Source organism: Calidris pugnax, unplaced genomic scaffold (assembly GCF_001431845.1).
Source record: "Calidris pugnax isolate Ruff unplaced genomic scaffold, ASM143184v1 scaffold113, whole genome shotgun sequence".
In the NCBI taxonomy this organism is placed as follows: domain Eukaryota; kingdom Metazoa; phylum Chordata; class Aves; order Charadriiformes; family Scolopacidae; genus Calidris; species Calidris pugnax.
In genome coordinates this window covers 912978-915725 of record NW_015090879.1, presented here as the reverse complement: position 1 = coordinate 915725, position 2748 = coordinate 912978, and the positions used below count along the sequence as shown (strand labels likewise).

General features: G+C 66.7%; 2 protein-coding genes across 2 annotated transcripts in view; both read left to right on the top strand.

Moving 5' to 3' along the window:
- LOC106890542 (tubulointerstitial nephritis antigen-like) overlaps window positions 1-2748 on the top strand; it is a 21807-nt gene that overhangs the window by 15045 nt on the left and 4014 nt on the right. Inside the window, exons 5-8 of the mRNA XM_014946443.1 lie at window positions 1502-1625; window positions 1756-1906; window positions 2126-2309; window positions 2629-2743. Coding sequence (XP_014801929.1) covers window positions 1502-1625; window positions 1756-1906; window positions 2126-2309; window positions 2629-2743 — 574 coding nt within the window. The remainder of the gene's footprint in view (window positions 1-1501; window positions 1626-1755; window positions 1907-2125; window positions 2310-2628; window positions 2744-2748) is intronic.
- On the top strand, window positions 133-1291 carry LOC106890525 (tubulointerstitial nephritis antigen-like). The gene is made up of 3 exons (XM_014946418.1): window positions 133-498; window positions 963-1008; window positions 1163-1291. The coding sequence occupies exons 1-3, from the start codon at window positions 245-247 to the stop codon at window positions 1283-1285; spliced, it is 423 nt and encodes a 140-aa protein (XP_014801904.1). The 5' UTR covers window positions 133-244; the 3' UTR covers window positions 1286-1291.

Genomic DNA, 2748 nt, shown 5'->3' with positions numbered 1-2748 from the left:
GCCTGCTCTCCCCGCTTAATGTTTAGCCACCGTCCCGGGCAGCGCCGCGCTCTCGCCAGCCCCAGGGTGCCCGTCACGCTGCCCACCCCAGCGGGCACTTGTTGCTCATTAACTCCGGAGATTTAATCCCCGTCTCGGCGGTTGGGTTTGTTTTACTTCAATTTATTATTTTTTTTAATCCTCCTCCGAGCCTTGTCCCATCGCCCGGGGGAGGATCCGGCTGCCCCTTCCCTCCCCCAGGGCCATGCCCCGTGTCCCCCCAGTGCCCGTACCCTCCACCTTGGGATGGGGGGACACATGGAGCCCCAGAAGCTCTGTCCCCCCCATCCCTGGGGACAGGGCCGTGTCCCCAGCGCCTCTCCCCCTGCCTGCAGCCATCCTGGAGGTGCACGAGGATTTCTTCATGTACAAGAGCGGGATCTATCGGCACACGCCGGTGGCCGAGGGGAAGGGGCCGAAGCACCAGAGACACGGGACCCACTCGGTCAAAATCACGGGGTAGGTGGGGGTTGCAGAGAGCCCCACACCGGGCAGGAGAAATGTTTTCTTGGAGGGAGGAAAGGCGTCCCCTTCCTCCAGGCGAGGGAGAGGAAGCCGGGAGGGACGAAGGGTGCAGGGCACGATGGGGGGGAGCCACGGCGGGGGGAAGAGGGGAAAACGCTTGCCTGAGGGCTGCAGCCACAAGTGACATGAGTGCACAGTGCTCAGCCCCCCGTGGGTTGAGGCAGGATGGAGGTGCAGAGCCTGAGGAGGGGAGGGGAGCTGGTGGCTTCCTTCCTCCTCCCCGTGGCTAAATATACCTGCCTGTATTTCGGGAGCGGACGTAAATGCCTCGGCCTGGCCAGGAAACGAGCGGGGTCAGCACAGCCCCCCGCTACCGCCCTGCCCCTGGGGGATACCCCCACAACGGGGTGCCCCAAAACCTCCCCCCCCCGCCTCACTGCCCTGCCTTTCCAATGCAGGTGGGGAGAAGAGCAGCTGCCTGATGGCCAGACTCAAAAATACTGGGTGAGTGTTGGTGCGAGTGTCACAAGTTTGTTGGGGCTCAGACGTTGGGGTGGGTGGAAGTGCCTGCTTCCCCCGGGTGGGATCCAGCTGAGGTAGGGGTTCAGGGGAGGGGGTTCAACTGGGGGCTGAGCCGTGTCCCCTCTCCCCTCTGCAGACGGCGGCCAACTCCTGGGGCACGGCGTGGGGCGAGGGCGGCCATTTCCGCATCGCCCGCGGCGTCAACGAGTGCGAGGTGGAGACCTTCGTGGTGGGCGTCTGGGGCCGCGTCAGCGTGTGAGGGATCCCCCTCCTCTGGGACAAGGGGCACCCAAATCCTGGTCGCGCTCAGGCAGAGCTGTGGGTGTCCCCATCCCCGGGGCTGGGGGCTGCTGATGCTGGCTGGGGACCACCGCTCCGAGGGTGCCCCGGGAGGTGCTGTGGGTGGGGGGAAGGAGCCCGGGGGGGGTGTCCCCGTGCGGTGAGGACCCCTCATGCCTCGGCTCTGCCCCCGCAGATGAACATGGACTCCAACGAGGTGCTGCCCCGACACTTCGACGCAGCCACCAAGTGGCCCGGGATGATCCACGAGCCCCTGGACCAGGGCAACTGCGCCGGCTCCTGGGCCTTCTCCACGGCGGGTGAGATGGGACGGGAGGGGACGGGGTGGGCGGTGGGGACAGGGACTAAACCCGCTGCCGTGGGGAGTGGGGCAGGACAGGGGGGAGCAGCCCCTGCTCCCTGACCCCCCCCAACCCCTCTCTCTCCCAGCCGTCGCCTCGGACCGTATCTCCATCCACTCCATGGGACACATGACTCCCGCCCTGTCACCCCAAAACCTCCTCTCCTGCGACACCCGCAACCAGCGGGGCTGCAGCGGGGGGCGGCTGGACGGCGCCTGGTGGTACCTCCGCAGGCGAGGGTGAGCGGGGACAGGACGTGGGGGGCAGATGCTGGGGTGGGAGAAGGGGGGGTTCGAGTCTCTGGTTGCTTGGGGAGAGCCCAGGATTGTCACCACGGTGCCCCGTGCGTATCCTCTCCCCGGTGGGGGGACCAGCTGGGGCTGGAGAGTGGGGTTTTGGGGATGGAGGTGGGAGTGGGTGGTCCTTCCCCTCCTCACATCCCGTGTCCCTCTGCCCAGGGTGGTGACGGACGAGTGCTACCCCTTCACCAGCCAGGAGAGCCAGCCGGCGGCGCAGCCCTGCATGATGCACAGCCGCTCCACGGGCAGGGGCAAGCGCCAGGCCACCGCTCGCTGCCCCAACCCCCAGACCCACGCCAACGACATCTACCAGTCCACCCCCGCCTACCGCCTCTCCTCCAGCGTGAGTGCCCGCGGGGACGGGGATGGGGATGGGGGAATGGGGATGGGATGGGCAGAGCCACCCGGTGTGGGTGAAGCAGGAGCCCTTTGGTGTGGGGAGCGGGAAGGGGCTTGGCTCAGGGTGGTTTTTTCCTGGGAAAGTTTGGAAATGAAGCTGGGGAAAAAAATAAACCCAACAAAACTCTGCTGCCAAGCCCCCAGGGGAGCTGCTCTTCCACCTGGTGCCTCCACAGCACCCCCCCCCCTGCACCCCCGAGGGATGGGGAGGGCAGCGCCGGGGGTCCCGATCCCGCTCTGACCCAGTTCTGTTCTTCTTGCAGGAGAAGGAGATCATGAAGGAGCTGCTGGAGAACGGCCCTGTGCAAGGTGAGGGGCTGGTGTGGGCAACCCTGTCGTCACAGCCCAAAGCCCGGGTGCTGCAGGGGCTGGGGGGGGGCGGG

What these genes read in the sequence shown, in the direction of transcription:
- LOC106890525 (XM_014946418.1), top strand. Translation starts at nt 245, where the DNA reads ATGCCCCGTGTCCCCCCAGTGCCCGTACCCTCCACCTTGGGATGGGGG. An exon ending in CACTCGGTCAAAATCACGGG is followed by an intron (nt 499 to 962) that starts GTAGGTGGGGGT and finishes TTTCCAATGCAG; the next exon opens with GTGGGGAGAAGAGCAGCTGC. An exon ending in GCCAGACTCAAAAATACTGG is followed by an intron (nt 1,009 to 1,162) that starts GTGAGTGTTGGT and finishes TCCCCTCTGCAG; the next exon opens with ACGGCGGCCAACTCCTGGGG.